At 42.8% G+C, this 19,382-nt stretch overlaps 2 protein-coding genes across 2 annotated transcripts; one reads left to right on the top strand and one right to left on the bottom strand.

The window, feature by feature from the left end:
* Positions 1–5,441: 5,441 nt before the first annotated feature.
* Positions 5,442–7,082, bottom strand: LOC117834602 (uncharacterized). Its single transcript, XM_034714145.2, has one exon. The coding sequence runs from the start codon at positions 6,803–6,805 to the stop codon at positions 5,543–5,545; it is 1,263 nt and encodes a 420-aa protein (XP_034570036.1). The 5' UTR covers positions 6,806–7,082; the 3' UTR covers positions 5,442–5,542.
* A 2,668-nt stretch (positions 7,083–9,750) lies between these two features.
* Positions 9,751–10,951, top strand: LOC117866570 (uncharacterized). The gene has a single exon (XM_034750814.1). The coding sequence runs from the start codon at positions 10,039–10,041 to the stop codon at positions 10,711–10,713; it is 675 nt and encodes a 224-aa protein (XP_034606705.1). The 5' UTR covers positions 9,751–10,038; the 3' UTR covers positions 10,714–10,951.
* Positions 10,952–19,382: the final 8,431 nt, after the last annotated feature.

Below are 19,382 nucleotides of genomic sequence, written 5' to 3' on the forward strand. Positions count from 1 at the left end.
CCCGGAATAGTGAATCCCATAACTCATAGTACCCACCAAGTAGCGCATAACCCTTTCAAATGCATCCCAATGATCAGAACCCGGGTTTGACATGAACCTACTCAATTTGTTCATAGCAAAAGATATGTCGGGTCTCATTGCGCTAGCTAAGTACATGAGTGAGCTGATAATCTGAGATTATCTCAGTTGGTCTTTAGCAATTTTCTTGTTCTTTCTGAGTATCATGCTGGGATCATAAGGTGTTGGATAAGGCTTGCTGTCCATATAATCAAAATGGTTCAAGACCTTCTCCACATAATGGGATTGCGAAAGGGTAATCCCATTCTCATCGTTAATCAGCTTGATGTTTAGAATAACATCAGCTTCTCCCAGATCTTTCTATCAAAGATCCTTGATAGAAAAGACTTGACCTCATTGATCACATCAATGTTTGTTCCAAAGATCAGTACGTCATCCACATACAAGCATAATATAACTCCTTCACCCCCACCATGATGATAGTACACACATCTATCAGCCTCGTTAATGACAAATCCCGCAGAAGTTAAAGTTCTATCAAACTTCTCATGCCATTCCTTAGGTGCTTGTTTCAAACCATACAAAGACTTCAACAACTTACACACCTTGCTTTCTTGACCCTTCACCTCAAATTCATCAGGCTGATCCATATAGATCTCCTCATCCAACTCTCCATTTAGGAAAACTGTCTTTACATCCATCTGGTGGACGATAAGATCATATGAGGCAGCCAAAAAAAGTAGTGCTCGAATAGAGGTCAGTCTAGAACCAGGTGAATAGGTATAAAAAAAGTCTTCACCTTCTTTTTGTGTGTAACCTTTGGCCACAAGCCAAGCCTTGTACTTCTCAATAGTGCTATCAGGCCTAAGCTTCTTCTTGAACAACCATTTACAACCTACTAGTTTGCAACCATAGGGTTGTTCAGTGAGTTCCCATGTCCTATTAGAAAAAAATCGAATCCATCTCACTTTGGATAGCTTCTTTCCAATCATCTACATCTAGAGATGCATATGCCTCAGTGATGGACGTGGGAGTATTGTCCACAAGGTGCACATAGAAATCATCACCAAAGTATTTTGCAACCCTCTGTCTCTTGCTCCTTCTAGGAGCTTCATTGCCATCCTTCTCTAGAACGTCCTCATGCTCATGCTCATCGGGTTCTTCAGAAGACTCAGCAAGTGCAGTAGGTTCAGGAACTATTTCAGCAGAAAATCTAGAATTGCTATGCATATTTTTTAAAGGAAATATATTCTCAAAAAATGTTGCATCATGAGATTCCATAATAGTATCAACATGCATATCAGGACCTTAGATTTAACCACTAAAAATCTATCACCAATGCTCCTTTGAGCATATCCTAGAAAGACACAATCTACTATCTTTGGCCCCAACTTGCGTTTCTTCGGAATGGGTACATTAACTTTTGCCAAGCACCCCCAAGTATGCAAGTGAAAAAAGTGATGGTTTTCTCCCAATCCACATCTCATATGGAGTTTGATCTTTATTTTTGTTCGAAACTCTATTCAGGATATGACATGAAGTCAATAGAGCCTCCCCCCACCATACCTTAGATAAACCAGCAGTATCTAATATGGAATTAACCAAGTCAGTTGGTATGCAGTTTTTCCTCTCAACAATCCCGTTTGACTCAGACGAATAGGGAGGTGTCCTCTCATGAATAATACCATGTTGCTCACAGAATTCATCAAAGATTTTAGGAAAATACTCGCCACCATGATTAGATGCTTGATATTTCTCTCAAGTTGATTCTCAACCTCAGTCTTATAAATTTTAAAGTAGTCTAAGTCTGCAACAAATAAATAGCAAAATCTAGTTGCATCATCAATCAAAGTCATGAAGTATCTCCTTCCACCTTTTGTCAACACACCATTCATTTCACACAGATCAGAATGTATGAGTTCTAGAGGTACCAAGTGTCTCTCCTCAACCGCCTTGTGAGGCTTTCGAGGTTTCTTTGATTGCACACAACTATGGCACTTAGAACCTTTAGCAATGGTGAGGTTCGAATTAAACACATGCTGGAAAGCCGAGATATTAAACCAAAATTAATATGACACAAACGTGAATGCCAAGTACTCGCATCATCACTAACGTTGCCACAAATATGGTTCACGGAATTATTACAAAAATCTGCAAGGAAAAAGTGGAACAAGCCTCCGCAATCATAGCCTTTACCAACGAATTATCCATGTTTTGACACGACTAATTTATTAGACTCTAACACTACCTTAAACCCATCCTTGCATAGGACCAACTCACTCATAGGATTCTTGTTGACGGTAGGGACATGATGCACGTTCCTCAACTGCACTATCTTTCTCGAAGTAAACTTCAAATCTACCGTACCAACACCATGAACACAGCATGTGACCCATTCCCCATCAGCACAGAGGAATCCCGGACGACTTGGTAAGAAGAAAACATGGAGATATCAGTACACACACTAACATTAGCACCCGTATGAAGCCATCAACTAGTGGAATGAAAACTAAAAGAACAGTAGGTAAATTACCGTACCGATCTCTAGTGTTGCCTATGGTCACCGTGTTGACATCCTTGGACCCATTAGCCTTGTTGCCCTTGTGGTCTGCACGATCTGGACAATCCTTGGAGAAGTGTCAAGGCTCACCACAAGTATAGCAGTTCATCTCAGCCTTCTTCTTCTTCTTCTTGAAAGTAGTAGCCTTGACGACTTTGTTCTTCCCTTTGTTCTTGCCATGTGGGAACTTCTGTACCATGTTGGCGCTGGACTGACCTTGGCTCCTTTCTTAGCAGTATCCTTTTTTTCGAGCTTTCTCCTCAACATCAAGAGATGCTATCAGATTTTCAACTGATATCTCCTATCTCCTATGAAAGAAGTGGCAAAGTTCCTCCATAAGGAAGGCAACTTTGCAATCATGCAGCCAGCCACAAACTTGTCGGGTATTGGACACTTAAGGAGCTCAAGATCCTTCACAATGCACCACACCTCATGCGCCTGCTCTACCACAGAACGTTGTTCACCATTCTGTAGTCATGGAAACTCTCCATGAGGTATAGTTCATTGCTTGCATCTGCTGCATCCAGAGCATCCCACAGCACCTTCGTATCTGTCATGTCTATGTAGACATCAACCAGACGGTCAGAGATAACACTAATAATATATTCCACGAAAAGGTTATTGGCATCATCGAACTTTTTTTGCACTTCAACAGAGTGTTCACCTTCATGTTTGCCGAGCCTCGTGTCCCAGATGTTCATAGCATTAAACCAGAGATGGACCTTTGATTTCCACCTCTTAAAGTTCACACCGGTAAATTTTTTCGGCCTCAGTGACTCAGCAAAACCAGCCATACAAAAATCAACAGATTGCCTAAAATAAGATTTTTGGATTGTTGGAAAATTAGACAGACGCATGATTAAATTCCGAACTAGATTTATCATGATAAGAACAAAACCTAGCATGCAATTCTCTAACATACTAGGCAACATCAAGCACAACATCATGATCTCATTAAACATGATGAAAGAACAGATTGGATCACAACGTACGTACTTAGCAGGTGCAGTCGTGATGACGAGTGGTGCTAACGGAATGACGACAGTGTTGCAGACGGAGCGCAGCAGACGGCATCATAGACGATGGTACACCGCAACACCGGTCTTGGACGGAGGATGAGCCGTGGTGAAGACCTTGAGTAGTCACGCGGAGTGCTTTCCAAAAACCTTATTCGCCCTCTTCCGATGCAGAATCACAAGAGTAAGAGGTTTTGGATACCTGCTCTCCCGTTCGCCGGTGCATGCTGACGCTCAGGATGGAGTAGACTACGGTGGCGGCACAGTAGCAAGAAGAGGGAAAAATCCTAGCTCGATTAGATGTGTTTCTGGTAGAGTCCGATAGGTCATCTCTGTCGCGATCTAAACCGATTAGGTTTCCATATATCTTGTTGACTTAAAGGCCAAGTAACAAAAAATAAAACGGTAAAAGGAAACCCACAACCCCCGCAAGGAGGCTAGATTTCGACGAACGATTCACGCAAGCATTAAATGCCTGCACCCTTCGCCCCGCCTAATGAGGTGAGGTGAGCAAGCGCACGCTTGTGAAGCTTTTGTTCTCTCTCACACACATAGCTTGGATGAGAGAAGACAACCTTCATATTTATGTTGATTGTCCTACTCCTCGACTAGCAACGTGGGACTAAAAGTTTGCACTACTTGCTCATGCCCACACGGACCTTTGAAATTTATTTGAAATTTCTAAAATTTGCAACGGGCCAAGCCCATTATTCCATCAGCACGGCCACTAAACGTGCCCGGTGTGCCGGTGTGACGTCTTCGCGTCACTGCCAGGCCGAGTAGTATGACGTTCATTTGGCCCTCATTATTTATCCCCTTTATTACTGTATTGATGATTCACGAGACCCATGGGTTGGCTGAACTTTATTGAGACAGTGACAAAAATACAGCTGGTTAATAATTGCAGATGTTGCTTTGACTTGGAGAAAACAAATTCGAGCTTCTTTGGCATGAGATGAAGAGGAGAAAGCAATCTTCTTCTTCTACACAAAAAGGGCACGCTCCCGAAGGTCTCATGTTGCAGTAGTTGAAGTGTTCGAGCTCAAACTTCGCATATGAAGCAACCAAAGAAAGAACTTGCATTTTTGTTTTGTGGTGTGAAGTTCCGTCAGTGGTGAACTCATCGTCTTCAGTGACCTGAAGGAAAGGATGTTGTATTCTCCTGTGGAGCGTGTCAGCAGTCAAGGCTGTTACAGACACAAGGTATTGAAGTTCCAGTAATTCACGATTGGTGACATGAGTCTGTCGTGGGCGAAGGGAGAGCTGAAGTTCTTGAGCTGGCAGAACTTTTGTAAACTGATGCATGGGGTTTTGTAATGTGGCTGAAAAGAGCAGGAAATAAACTTGACCTGTGGAATGGTAAATGTAAATTTAGTGATCTGCAAGGGTGTTCTTTTATTAGATTTCAGAAACACGTAGTAGTAGCACAGCAGGACACAGTCCATCCTAAAGAGAACGAAATTCTAACTTTGTATGTGGACAAGCACATGTCCAGATACAAAGCTAGAATTGCATTCTTTGCATTCTTTTGGACCGAGTGAGTACTTGAACCATGACATAGTTGGATTTTGACATAGTTGGATTTTATTGGAACCATGACATGGTTGGATTTTACTTGAACCATGAAGTTTATCTGCACAAAGTAAACTTATGCATTTTTCGCTAAATCCTCAAAGATGTAATCAACAAAATTGTAGCCTCTAAATTGAGCTCGGACGGGTTGGATTAACATAACATACATGTCAATGCATCTGAATTCTTAAGGAAAACCAAATTAATGCAAATTGTTCGAAGTTCATAACACAGCAAAAATCTCACAGGTCACAATGCCCAGCGCACCATATCCGTCTTCTGAATCTGTAAACTAGCTTATTCTGTTTAAAGCAAGTAAGTATAAACTGCAGGACGGTGCAACGTCCAATGAAAACACCTTATTCTACTGGGGTGGCTACTCTTGACTCTTGATGCAGTCCGTCACCTTCATATCTGCACCATGTTCTGGGAAGATGGGAGGCCAGACCATCACGAATGGAAGAACACGTATAACGAAATCATTGTCCGGGTTCCTCTGGTACACCTTCTTCACATTTCTGCTCTTGAGATGCATGTACACGATGACGCCAGTTCCTACGAACTCCAAGAACACAAACTCGGCGTTGTCCCCAACACCGACCACCGACACACCATCCTCCTGCCCGTCTGCCGGCTCGCAGTCCTGCTCTACGAGATGCCCACATGTCTCGAGCAGGGAAATGGTGTCCCTGAGTACCCAATCACCATTCCTGCTTCCATCATCTCCATGCTCATTCATTCTCTTGAGCCAGACGGTGAGCTTGTCTCCCTTCACATGGAAGAGGTAGAGAGCAGAGTCATCGCCCCGGCAAGAGGTAAGATTGCCGTGGTACTCAAATTCCACACCTTCCGGGAGATCGACGATGGAGAATCTCGCGGTGGCCAGATCCAGTGCGAGGATGTATCCTGCCCTGGTCAGCATGTAGATCTTACCGCGCATGAGCAGAGTCACCGTGAGGATCTTCTCCGGCGACCTAGCGAGATCAGCCAAGGCAGAGCAGTGGATGCTCCAGGAGCCGGCTCGCAGGACAAGTACCCTTGCATAGACCTTCTGGTTCTTGTTGCCAATGTCGACACGGTAGCATGAGGAGTCGTCACCATCATCGTCAGGGAGGAGCATGGCGTGAGGGCACTCGGCGGGCCAGGTATTGGATGGCTGCGGTGGGAACACGACTGTGTCTTCTCCAGGATGCCGCAGCGGTGTTCGCACAGCAGGGGCGAGAGCGGCGTGGATGGATTCGCCAAATTCGTAGAGGACGCCGTCGTTGCGGCAATCCCAAACGTTCAACAAGAGAGAATCCATATCAGGGAAATTAAAGTTGCCATGACGGAGTGCGACTGCAAGCTCCGGACATGAGGCATCAGGCATCGGCACGAACTCCGGCTGCGAGAAGTCATCGCTGCAGACGTAGATCCCCAACAGACGGGGTGATTGCTTTGCGCGGAAGCTGCGGATGATGGCCTGGTCGGAGGCGTTGTGGAGCCAGCGCTTGTTGATGATTGCAGCACGAACGAGGCAGGCGGGGCAGTCAAGGCGGAGAAGAATCTCACCTACAAGGCCATCGTTCGTGAGGACCTTCGCGGTAGAGGTTTCATCATCCTCGAAAGGTCGGAAACGCATCATGGCTTTGGTAGGCATCACTCTTACTTTGGGATTGTTGGTTTCTCAGCGGTTCTGTTCTTATTTCCACTTTAGGATGCCAAAACTTATAGTGCCCCACTCTTACCATTGAATGGCAGCTGTCACCCAAAACAAATTATGTGTATGAATGCCGCAGGCCGCTGCCGCTTAAGCGCTACCTCCAAAGACAACTGTTTCACAATAATTCGGTATCCATGCCATGCCGCTCCTAAAGCATGCATAGCCGAATGGAAGATGTATATCTCTATCTCTCTCAAATAAATGATCTACATCCCTAGCCCGACCTCTGAGTAAGCATTAGGCCTTATGACACGTGTTCCATGGAGATCTAATACGTGTCCACCACTGCTAACACCAATTGTTGCCCCAGGTGGAGATCTAATACGTGTCCACCACTACTAACACCAGTTGTTGCCCCAAGGTGAGTGCTTGTCATGTAAGCTCTCTAAGTTTGTAATCACCGACTGACTCTGCTTGGTCTGTTGTCTCTCAAGCAAAATGCTGTGAAGGATTGAACAGTTGAGTGCACACACCCTTCCTCGTATGCTTCTCATACCACGATAAGTATTAGTCATGATTGGAAAGAAAAATGACAGCATCAAGCCACGCTCCCCAGAGGAGACGCTTGAACTTATTAATTGGATCCATCTGATTAAAAAATCTTGTGTACAAGGAAGATATGCATCTCCCTGTAATACATGCCACTTCTATATCTGAATTCTGATGGGTTGATCTTCTCTGAGTATTTGTGTATCCTGTTTGGGCCGTCAACTCGTAATTTACTTGCATAGCATGTTTATATAGCAATGTATGACAGTATGAATGTACAAACATGATTGCTTTCCGTAATGCTTCGAATGTCTGCATCAAAACTGTTTTGTTCTGTATATATAGGTTATGTATTTTGCATGCTGTGAAGTCATCCATTTCTTCTTCGAAGATGGTAAGAAATTGACATCCCAATGTTCAAACTTTCTGAGCTGAACATTTCTATTTTCCCATCCTGAACTTTGATTTTGGTTTGGAACTTTGAAGGACATGCTAAAGAACGTTTGAACTTTGGAAAAGATGCAAGCATATGTTACAACTTTATTTTGAGTAAAGCTCAATCAGTTATTCAATGCAACAAGCGTTTGCCCAGAACAAGCCGGTACAAGCCTTACAACTAAAAGACTCAAACTTATGGGTAAACAAGATATGGTATGAAACCTTCCCCCACGAGATCCAAGACATGTATTTATCTAGCCATTATATCGCCTGTCCTTGAGGGTCTCAGGATATCACCTAATTTGTAAGTGCTACACAAGAGAATCTTTGTTGAGGCGCTGAAGAGGCTTATCTCAGTGGTAGGGTTTGGACTTCGGGCTTAGGCATTAGACTTTAGATGTTCGGATTTAGGGTATGGAGTGGGTTTAGAAGCATACTTGGGCACAATTAGTTGGACAAGTACATCAACCCATGCTCTTGAATGGTTAATTATTAATTTTGAGAGACATGAGTATTAAAAAATTATAATGAAAATTAGGACTCATAGATAATGATAAAATGTATTTATCTTGTTCTCTCTCATGCCCATTAAATGTTTAAAATAATACTCATATAACGTACTTATTTTTATCCTGCTATTGTGATAGCTCTATTTAGTAATTACTATATACACATTTTCATCCACATTCGTAGTTATTTTTTCAATTTGAATCTCAACTTCGTATATGTTTGTTGTATAACTGAACATTTAGTTTGAGCGATGTGTTTAATATAGAAATCTATTCTCATGGTTTCCACCATGCATGTATACCATTATGCATATGTACCTTGATTTAGTGTTTTCTGTATTACAATGACATAATTAATTAATTAGAATTACGTATACATTGGGATATATATTTTTTGTAAGATAATTTAGATATAAATTTAAAGGTTACTTTAAGTTATTTTTAATATTGATATATATATATAATTTAGATGCAAATTTAGGGGATTATTTTAAGTCTATTTTATAGTGGCATAAGTGGGTAACGTAGAAGAAGATTAGGGATTTACTTTAGGTTATCTTTTATAATGATAGATGTGCGTAATTTAAATATAGACACCGAGGATTGTTTTAGAGTGTTTTCATAATGCTAGAGATTGAAAAAAATTTAGGTTATTTTTCATAATGTTAGAGGGGTTATTTTAGAATATTTTCGTAATCAGTGTGTAATTTTTTAGAAAAAATAATAGATCCAACGGCTATTCCGATTAGAATTAATAGATTTATGGTAAGATATTTTTAATTTTTATGAGAATTTCTTATATTTATCTTTTTTTTTCTAGTGCGTGTTGTGAGAATTAACCTGGATGCTATAGAAGGAGACTTCATTTAGTAATATTAAAAATAAGATGATTTGCGAGTAGTGGTCCCACGGAAACCAAGAATAGGAGCAGGAGGTTGGAAAAAGTTGCCAATAGGGAATGATGGCCGGTCGAAGATGGGTTGGCCTATCAATGCATGGCGGGTGGAGGAGTTGGAGTTCAGGGCTTCAGGCCAATGAACTAGGCATGGCATACAAACTTAGTATCGGGGTGATGAAAAGTAGTTGAAGAGGAGGATGAAAGGGGATTGGGAGGTGGAGGAAAGTGGCTGATTGTTGAAACAGAAAGGGAAGGATATCTAGTGCGTAGCTCCAAATTGAGGTGTTTTGGTAGTACGAGCTAGAAGAGCCCCTTTTATCGTTTTCTCCATAATTTTGCTCGTCAGCAAGGTTGGGTCGAGCTCCTCAATTTTGCAAGTCACCGAGGCCGGCCAGGTCTCCGTGGAGCTCCTTGATTTCTCCCGTTGAATTTATGTGCATCGACAGTGAGTGGCCAAGAAGGAACCAAAGGAAAGGGACGTGCAGAAAATTCTTAAGTTAAAATGGATACAAAGCGTTTTGGTAGAGAGGGAGTACACCAAACGCCTAACTAATCGAATGCCCCTGTTTCATTTGCTTGCTGACGATTGTTTCCTCTGCACGAACCAACACCGTTGACTTGGAGAAAAAGAACACGCTTTCAGCCAATCGCTCTTCGTCGCCATTTCGCGGGCACAGGGAGTGAGGATCTTGGAAATTCCCGTAGAATTTGTGCTCACGACCCATATCATCATCATCCGTGTCACGCGCACCCGCGAGTGAAGGAGGTTTACTAGAGCAGCTCAGCTTCAGCACCCCGGCTCAACTCAACGCGCGCGCCAGGCCGCCGCCGCAGCGATGGACTGCTTCATCCGCGTGCTCGGCCTGGCCATCGCCAACTTGGTCTGCGTCGGCGGCACGGGCGTCCTCATCAACTCGCTCGTCCACCGCGCGCGGACGCCACACCGCACGAGCGACATGGTCGCGCTCTCCCTCTTCTTCGTCTTCTGGGTCGGCGTCAGCGCCTGTGTCTACCCGGCCTTCTGCGGCGCGCTCTTCCCGTGGTCGGCGCTGGGCCGTCTCCTCGCCCCGCCTCTGCGCGCCGCCGCGTGGGTGCTCCGCCTGCCGTGCCGGTGCGCGCGCACGGTCGCCGGTTCCGTACTACAGCGCCACCGGAGCAGCAGCGGCGGCGGCGGCGCTTCGGGCGCGTTGCCGCAGTTCGTGGTGCGAGGACAGGGCGACGGCGGCATCTACGTGCTCGCGCGGGAGCCACCGGTGCGCGGCGGGGCGCGGGTGGTCGCCGTCGACGACATCCTGGCGTACGAGCAGCAGCACGGCGACAAGCGGCCGGACGGCGCGTCGGGCTGTGCGGTGTGTCTCGGCGAGGTGGAGGACGGGGAGATGGTGAAGCGGATGCCGGGGTGCCTCCACATGTTCCACCAGGAGTGCATTGACCTGTGGCTGCGCGACCACTCCACATGCCCGGTCTGCCGGTACAACGTCTTCGCTCCGATGCCGGATCAAGTAGTATGAGTGTGACAACGTTTAGATTCTTGCCATTTTTCTTGTCTATCTTGGTAGCGAGAGGCAACAAAAAGAGCTTACTGTATATGTAACTGGGTAAATGTAAATAGATGTAGATATAGAGACTAGTAAAATCTTCATCCCCTACAATTTAGTTTTCTAGAATCCTAGCTAGGATAGGAAAAGTTGGGAATTGTAAACTGCTGGCAAATATGAGCAGATTTTGTTCAAAGAGCCCTTTATTTCATATAGTGTGTCACAGGAGGCAAAACCACATAGTGGTGCCACTGCATCAGGTGCAGAGATTGAGTGGGAGGAATGTTATCGTTGTCCCAGTCTCAATCAAGTGCTGGTTAGGCAGACTCACTGTAACGATTTAGCCCAGGAAAATAGCTCATGCCCATTCTGCACGTTGAGTGTAACACACCTACACTAAAACCTACTTACTATACGCTTTCATCCTCGCTTCACGTAAAAAGATTAACCCGAGGTTGAAGTGCTTCCTAAAACTAGCTATTTAAGTTGCAGTCACTCTTCTTTGGCTAGCAATACGGGACTAAATCCATACATGCTACCTGGTGGAGTAGCCGCAAGGCCATTTTGGCCCATGGGCCTCACACTCACTTTCTTGTTGAGGGGGATTGGAGGTAGAGCTGGGACTTGGGCCGTGCCATGCTACGGGCACGGCCCGGCCCTCTCATGCCTCGTGCCGCATCGTGCCTAGACTTCTAGGCACGCTAGGCATGTCGTGTCGCGCCGGCATGGCACGACAAGCCTCTTACTTAGCCCAAGCACGATCTGGGCATGCCGCCACGTCTTTGAGCTGTGCCGACCCAAGCACGGTCCTCGCAATACATGTATTTGTTTTTTATTGGTGTTCATTTGCTTGCACATATTTTTTCTCTCATACGTAGAAAATAATTTCTAAAATTAATAGAGGAAACAAACTGTATTATATAAATGTTGTAGGTGAATGTTATGATTACCTGTGGCCATACGAGAACGCATCATTATTACGTTATGAATGACCATTATCACGATTCCATACTTGTAAGTTGTAAGGCAGATTTTGTGGTTTCATTCTACAGTAATAGTTATGTTAGGCTATATGACACATAAAACGAATGATATTAGGATGATATAACCTATAGATGTTCTAATGAGCCATTTTCGTGCCGTGCCGGCAAAAGCACAGCCCAAGATACATACCGTGCTGTGCCACCCGTCGTGCTGAGATTCTAGGCACGGCACGGCACGGAGGTATGTTCGGAGTATTTGCATGCATGTGCTGTCACAAGTCTTTGAGCAAAGAGAACAGGGGAATTTTAAACCAGCAAGATCAAGCAAAATTTGCGTGGCATTTTATCTAACACTGCCCTCTCTCCGCACATTTGGCGAATACCAGCCCCTGTCACTATACATCCCCTTGACAACATAGCATGGTCAAATACAACACCATGGAAATGTTTGGAGTATGATTTACTAATTTACCAAGATGTTACACTTAATTGAGCAGTTTACAACTTGTTGGGGAAATCTGCACGGTTGACGGCAATTAGCACGTCAAATTGTGAACCTCAAGCGCACGGATCAGTTGTAGCTTTTCCCTTAGAGTATTCCCCTAAGGTTTATCAATCTGTGGAACAAATGGGATGTTGGCTCTCACTTTATACTAATCTTACTAACAGAATCAAGCAATATGAGTTGTGTACTAAACTAACAACAAGCAAAGGGTGATACAAGATAGAAAATAAAGATAGATATGTGTTCCCTCCCTAGGATCTAGGTTCACAAGAATATGCATCTACTACACAAAAGGGGTGTTGCCTTCACTAGCTTCACAATGGTTATGCGCTTGCTCCGCTCTTTTCCTCCTTCATACCGTCACTACACAGGGGTACTCAACAACCTCTCTCACACATCTATATCAAAACATTCGCAGAGTTAAGCTAATCACCACAATTACCACAAACTCTACTAAGAATATGGACTGATCAGAACACATATGAATGAAACATTGCAATGACATAGACTATAAAGAATTGATAGGCATAAAGTACATGTAGCAATTACATATCAAGAATCCAAACAATCCTAGGGATGAACAGACGCTTTACCCTATCATCTTACAAAGATTGACACAAAAAGGGGTGAAGGAGACTCTAAAGAATGTCGTCACCAAAGATGGTGGCGAGGGGGTGCAAGAACTCCCTAGGCCGATCGGCCTAGGGCACCTCAGGCCGATTGGGCTGAGGGATTCCTTGCACCTCTGACTCCCACCGGCGTTGGTCGTCATGGTGATCTAATCTAATCCCTGGTTCATCTTGTGGCGGCAGCGGCTAGGTCTAAACTCGTCGGGATTCTCCTCCTTGTTGAATGTCTTGGGTATTTATAGTTGGTGGCGCCCGTTGGGGTGCCTTCATGGCCAAGTTTCTGGAAAATAACCCTAGGCACGTCGTGGGCTTCCTCCTGGTTAAAGGGGGTGACAAACGAAACCGAAAACGGGCCAGGCCGATTGGCCTGGACCCCCATAGGCCGATCGGCCTGCACTATTTTGGCCTCCAATGCCCGAGCACTTCATATGAAAGTTGTAGATCTCGTCGAGTGATGCAATTTTCTCTATAAATTCACTCCAATCGGAGTTCGGATGAGGAAGATATGGCCCATGCAAGTTTCAGCTCCTCCTGCGGGCCTACAGTTCAATGTTCGTGTTTGGGCCTTCCAATATCCAAAGTCCAGGCCCAAATCCGACTTGTAGAAAAAACCCTTCAGTTATGTTGTATTTCCTGCAATTTTGCAATATGGTCCAAAACACAACACATATGCGAATATGAGGTTATTTTAGGTTCCAAGTGGTGGGTTGCATATGCATGAAAATACTAGTTAAATAACACTAAAAATATGTCAATAACAAGCGTCAACATGCACATACCTACAACTTGTTGCATTTTAATAAAACCTCATCTTCTCAAGAACAGTGGGACCCGTACCCTCTCTTGTCTCAAGCAAAAGTCCAACATCAGATTGGCCCTAGCAAAAGTCCAACATGCTCGACCTTTCCTTTCTACTCTCCTCGGCGCCAACAAAACTTTCTTACCTCTTCCATTCCACAAATGGTGGTTGGACTGCGCAAAAGAGCTATTACCTGCCCCTTCTAGCTCACAATCACTACTGGAGGATCAACTTCTAGTACCGGTCGGTAACCTCCCTTTAGTACTACTTGGTCGCTGTTACGGATGGCAGTTTAGTACTGGTTGGTTTTACTAACCGGTACTAAAGTTTTTTTTACCCTTTTGTTTTACTTTGTATTCGTATCCGATGGAGCTTTTACTAATAATATTACGTTAATATATCAATCCATTCAAATCCAAGTATCACAAGTATCAACCCATTCAAATCATTAACACTCAATAGTTTGTACATTAATACTTAAGGTATCAGAGAGAACAAGTTCAAATCCATAAGAAAAGGGTACGGTAGGAGTACATCCATGCATGCTATATAGTTAATAATTCACTTCTCTTATGTAGATATGCTACATAGCTTAAGTCTCCAATCGTAAAGCTTGGAACTTCATCAATATAAGCTAGAGCATGAATTAGTGCACTCTCTAGTGCTTCAAAAGGATGGTCACATGCACTACTATAAATCTCGAACAATGGAGACGACATCAACTAAAATGGCCTATAGAAAGTGAGATGAGCCTAGAGCTTGAAATCTCTGGTGTGTATCGGGTTTCCATCAGTGTAACTATAATTCAACACATCTAAGATTTGAGCTAGAATCGCATGAAATCTCATCGCCGCCAAGGTTTAACCAAAGACATCCTAAAAGAAGAGAATAATGTGATGAAATTTAAAAGATGTAACATAATTAAAGATAAAAGGATGATTAGATATGTTCCATACCATGTCATGTTGATTCAGCTGACAAAGCCTCTTAGTAGTCTAGTCACATTGCTTTCTCCCTCCTCGAGCACCTTTATTTTAAAATATGAGAAGTCTGGCATAAAGTACCCATGATCTTTAAGCTGTTGTAGGCAAGCCTCCACAGTGGTCCTTTCAAAAGTTACACTACTTGGTGCTAATTGAACCTATGAGGCAATTGAAACTATCAGGATGGGCTGTCCTGGTATTCTCATCTAGTTAGCTTGTGTTTCTCAAGCAAATACTTGAAAAGAGATTTTAACTCTTTTAAAATTTCGTGGGCCAACTATCTCGGATTGCACTAAAGGCGAAGTACCACTAGAGCTTCGACAATATCTTTCAGCCATCTAATATTGTCGATAAGCTATATTGTATGTAAGAAAATTTAGGAATTATTCATGTGTAGTAAAAAACCAATTACAAGAAGGAAAGAATATTACTATGTTGGGAATTGCTCCTTTGCTTCGATTGCATTTTGGCAAGTCAATGACACGATTAGGGAAGTGAATTCCTAGAGGATGAGCCAACGGTGGCTCCTCGAAAATGTAGTGTCCACGGCCATCACTACCAGGGCGAGAAAAACTTTCACTTGCCATAGTTAGCCCAAACTGTCCAAATAAAATTGTGATAAGATAATTTGCCACCATTTTTCTTAACTAGTCAACTTTGCCACCAATAATACATTGTCATATATGCACATCATATACATTGAAATAAATCTAGACCATCATTTAATAGCCATCCACAATTCTATCACAATGCTACCCGTGAATATCTACATGTCCACTAACAGACATAGTCTTATGCCATAATTGTATCACAAAAAATAATTATTTAGCATCCAATACAAATTGGTATCCAATTCAAGCAAAATTATAGCCATTTTAATCCAATACGGGTAGCAAAATCATTTTAATGCATCAAAATAACAATTATCAAAAAGAAAAAAGAAAAACTAATTGGGGAGAGCACGCGTGGGAGGCGGGGGAGGGAGAGGTGTGGTGGTGGCTCGCGGGGGAGGCGGGGAAGGGAGAGCCGCGGCGACGAGGATGACGGCCGGGGTCGGGGTGGCGGGGGTCAGGGACGGGGCGACGGGCGATGGTGATGGCAACAGGGATGGGGATGGCAGCCAGGGACAGGGTGGCGGTGGTCGGGGATGGGGCGATGGCGACAGAGCTAGGGATGGGGCGACAGGCGACGGCAACGGGGATGGCGGCGGGGGACGGGGTGGCAGCGGTCTGGGACGGGGCGACAACGACGGTGACGAGCGATGGAGCCGGGGACGGAGGGAGGAATAACTGCGGCTTGTTGGAAACTACTAAGTATTTGGAGAAGATGAAGTATTTGTAGGTGGGACATTTAGTACTGATTATAGCTCTTGCTTGGTACTAAATTGCTCCATTTAGTACCGGGTAGGGCTTCTTACCGGTACTAAATGGTCTAAAATGGTGGGAGCAGAAAATTGGAGCATTTAGTACTGGTTAGAGCCCTTGCACGATACTAAATTGCTCCAGCAGTTTCCTTTCGCGCGTGCAATGTCTTGTCTTATTATTTTCGTGACTTGTCATCATTACATATGAAAATATTTAATTGTAATAAAATGTTCCGATAATTATGATAAGGTTGTGTATATATATGAAATAGTAGAATTCAAACATCGACCGTCCGCATCATGGCCATTAATCCTCGTGACATATGTAGAGTATTAACTAGAGTAAATTATATATATGAAATAGTAGAGATAAAAATTCATCATGCATATTAAGTCTTACATAAATAAGATATTTAGAACATAGGATCGTCCACGTCACGACCATTAATTTGGGAGACAAAAAGATACACCAATCCTAAAATAATGGTACAACATGAGATCTACGAGTCCACCTACTCTGGCTGAATATCATAAAAGGATCTTGAAATAACTGTCCAAACATCTTTTGGAACAAGTGCTACATTTCATAATAGAAGTATGGTGTTCCAATAGCCTATCCAGGCAAAAGATTTGTTCACTGAGCATGGCCTATTTTGGCAATTCAAAACCAACCATAAGCTGATGAGTCGAGGTTAGTGAACAAATCTTTGCCTGAACTAGCTATTGACCACCGTACTTCTATTATGAAAATCTAGCTCCAAAAGGTGTTTGGAAAACTATTTCAAGATTCTTTTATGATGTTCAGCCAGAGTTTGTGGACTCGAAATTCTTCTGTTCTCTGGTATTTGAGGAGCAGAGGTGTTACATCCATTGCCGGTCCATCTGTATCGAATTACGTGAAAAATGGACATATAGCTTCGTATTAGATAAAGAACTTGATCAAGATTAGGTAGGGGAAAAGATAGAGTAAATGTGTTTATAATATTTAGTCATCGCTCTAAAAAACCCTCCATTCTCCTCATTCTAAAAGATCAACAAGTATTCCATTTATAACATAAAACTCATTCTAAAAACTCTCCATTCTCCTGACTCTAAAAGATCAACAAGCTAGTACTCCATCTGTAACATTAAACTCATTCTGAAAAACTCCCCATTCACCTCACTCTAAACAAACTCTCCATTCTTCTCGTTCTAAAACATCAACAAGCAGTTCATTTGTAACATAAAACTCATTCTAAAAAACTCTCCATTCTCCTCACTCTAAAAGATCAACAAGCTAGTACTCCATTTGTAACATAAAACTCATTCTAAAAAACTTCCCATTCACCTCACTCTAAAAAACTCTCCATTCTCCTTATTCTAAAAGATCAACAAGTACCCATTTGTAACATAAAACTCATTCTAAAAAACTCTCCATTCTCCTCACTCTAAAAGATCAACAAGCTAGTACTCCATTTGTAACATAAAACTCATTCTAAAAAACTCCCAATTCACCTCACTCTAAAAAACTCTCCATTCTCCTCGTTCTAAAAGATCAACAAGTACTCTCCATTCTCCTCATTTTAAAAGATCAACAAGTACTCCATTTATAACATAAAACTCATTCTAAAAAACTCTCTATTCTCCTCACTCTAATAAATCAACAAGTACTCCATTTGTAACATAAAACTAGCTCATTCAAAAAACAAACCTAGAAAACTATGACCAGAGGAGGGAGAATGAAGTTGCTAGCTTGTCTAGTGAAGAATCTGGTCGAGTGAAGAAAAATGAAGCCCGAGCAAAGAGTTGAGCTTGCTCGGGGGAAGAAGCTAACGAAGCAGCTCATTTTAGAGCAAATGGTTGACATTAGTACCGGCTGGTAGGTTCAACCGGTACTAAATGCATTTTCACCATTTAGTACCAGCTGCAGCCACCAGCCGGTACTAAATGGCTTTCTAAGGAATCTAGCTGTCAGCCACGCGGTCTAAGTGCCGCCATTTGGTAGTAGCTAAGGCTCCAAACCGGTACTACAGGAGCTTCGGTGGCACTGTGCGTGACGATCGGTACTAACTTCGTGCGTTAGTACCGGACAAAAAGACGTTTGGTACTAACGCATTGAACGAATGCTCAATTTGCCAGTAGTAAATGCATGTGGACACACGACACTGTTACGCGGCAGGACCGCAGGAGCAAGGTACTTATATACAAGGCGTCTCGGCAGTCTTTTATTGCATAGATATCCAACTATACGACGCTTTTCCGTTTCAACAAAAAGGTGAAACTTTGAGCAATATTATTATCTCTATTTTTTTTAAAAAAAAGTAAAGAAAACGTATCTTGGACAACCGCAGGGTATATATAGGATCTCTCACTTATATATCCACGTACATTGATGCTTATCAGTAAGTTACAGGTAAAAAGAAAACAATAGCCATATACATACAGAATCAATAAAAAAAACAAGGAACACTTCGGGAGGTGCTACATGTCGACATGATTGCCTACGATGGATTTATTTATAGCTCAAAACTAGATCGATGAGTCAAAGATTAACCGCTTAATCACTAGTGAATCAGAAAACCGCTTGCATATGCACAATCACAAACGTAAGCAGAGTTTCGTTCCTCTGCATGGCAACTTGAACTTGATAAGTAATGAAGACACTATAATACTCCTAGCATATGTGCAAGTAGCAACAGACTATTGTGGCAGCTATACTTCATGACAATTTGAGCTAGATGATGATGAGATACATGTTGATACAGGATTCGAGGAGGTGGCTATTGCAGCTATTCAAGGGTTGGGTTCCTAACTTGTCATGGAATACAAGTGGTGTGTAGCTAATAATGTTTTCTAGTTCAGCTAGTTAATTACATTGCATGTCATTTTAGTTCATTTTCACTCTAAATTAGTTTCTCTACATCATCTTAGTTATTTTTTAGTGAGTTTGGATTAACCGACCCAAAATAAGTGGGACTTGCATTCCTACTCATCATAATCCGGAAGTTTTATATTCAAATTCACTTTAGTCAGTCTGCTATGTTCAGTTGTCAAGAAGCGAGGCGAAGGCCATTTCCGGAGTTTAGTCAGTCTGCTTTGTAATTTTCTTACTTTTTCAGAAACTCCCATAAAATTCAATTCATTTATAAATTTTACAACGGTAGAAATCCATATCTTATTGGCTGCCAAGACAAAATTTCGAACTTAACATCCTTTTGCCTATTCTACAGAAAGTTCAATTCATTGGTACTATTTGATTTTTTTTTAGATAATGGAAATTGGTACTGATTGATAAGAGCCCCTCACCCGCCTGTTTTGACAAAATCCACGCGTTCTATTATTGGAGTGGGGCTGCATTGCCAGAATCTACATGTTCTACATTTGAACCGGGTTGAACTTTG

Source organism: Setaria viridis, chromosome 1, assembly GCF_005286985.2.
Source record: "Setaria viridis chromosome 1, Setaria_viridis_v4.0, whole genome shotgun sequence".
Classification (NCBI taxonomy): Eukaryota; Viridiplantae; Streptophyta; class Magnoliopsida; order Poales; family Poaceae; genus Setaria; species Setaria viridis.

Excerpts from the sequence above, each read along its gene's own strand:
- LOC117834602 (XM_034714145.2), bottom strand. The coding sequence starts at position 6,805 with ATGCCTACCAAAGCCATGATGCGTTTCCGACCTTTCGAGGATGATGAA.
- LOC117866570 (XM_034750814.1), top strand. The coding sequence starts at position 10,039 with ATGGACTGCTTCATCCGCGTGCTCGGCCTGGCCATCGCCAACTTGGTC.